The sequence below is a fragment of the Nicotiana attenuata genome, unplaced genomic scaffold (assembly GCF_001879085.1).
Source record: "Nicotiana attenuata strain UT unplaced genomic scaffold, NIATTr2, whole genome shotgun sequence".
In the NCBI taxonomy this organism is placed as follows: Eukaryota; Viridiplantae; Streptophyta; class Magnoliopsida; order Solanales; family Solanaceae; genus Nicotiana; species Nicotiana attenuata.
Genome location: NW_017687623.1, coordinates 1 through 738, shown reverse-complemented (window position 1 = coordinate 738; position 738 = coordinate 1). Strand labels below are relative to the sequence as shown.

The 738-nt window shown below is 40.9% G+C and overlaps 1 protein-coding gene across 1 annotated transcript; it reads left to right on the top strand.

The window, feature by feature from the left end:
- Positions 1–119: 119 nt before the first annotated feature.
- Positions 120–710, top strand: LOC109222288. The gene has a single exon (XM_019386657.1). It carries the CDS (start codon positions 120–122, stop codon positions 708–710), a length of 591 nt encoding a protein of 196 aa, XP_019242202.1.
- The last annotated feature ends 28 nt before the right edge of the window (positions 711–738 follow it).

The window sequence follows — 738 nt, the reverse complement described above, 5'->3', positions numbered from 1 at the left end:
GGAACCTGTGCCAAAAGAAGGATAGACTTTGGATACAATGGGTTCATAGCTACTATGTGAAGGGTAAACATATTTGGGGGTGTGACCCTCCACAAGCGTCCTGGATGGTTAAAAAAGTGATGAAGGCAAAGGATACCTTGGAGAAAGCAGGATACGTATATGAAGACATCTTGAAGACCAGTCACCTCTCAATCAAGAAGATATACAACAAACTTAGAGGAGATTATCCAAAGGTGAGTTGGAAGAGACTAATATGCAACAATCCAGGATATCCTAAATGGATATTCATACTACAATTGGCAGCACTGGGGAGGCTATATACTAGAGATAGATTAGCAAAGTGGGGTGTGATGACTGAGCTAATTTGTCCTCTGTGTGACAATGACGATGAATCCATTGAGCACCTATTTTTTAAGTGCAACTTCTCTGCTGCCCTATGGGGAAAAATGCTCACATGGATGGAAATAAACAGAGGGCCAATGGGATGGAATCAAGAACTGGCATGGACAGTTATGAATGCAAATGGAAAGGATACTAAAGCTGGAATCTACAGATTAACAATGACAGGATATGTGTACTACTTATGGAAAGAGCGGAACTTAAGAATCTTCCAAAAGAAGTCGAGAAGTGTTGAAGTTCTAAGCAGATTAATAACACAAGATGTTCATTGCAGAGGACAGTGGGATCGGAAACTTGCGGGGCAAAGTTGAGAGGATGAATTTCTTCTAGTTAACTCTG

Excerpts from the sequence above, each read along its gene's own strand:
- LOC109222288 (XM_019386657.1), top strand. The coding sequence starts at position 120 with ATGAAGGCAAAGGATACCTTGGAGAAAGCAGGATACGTATATGAAGAC.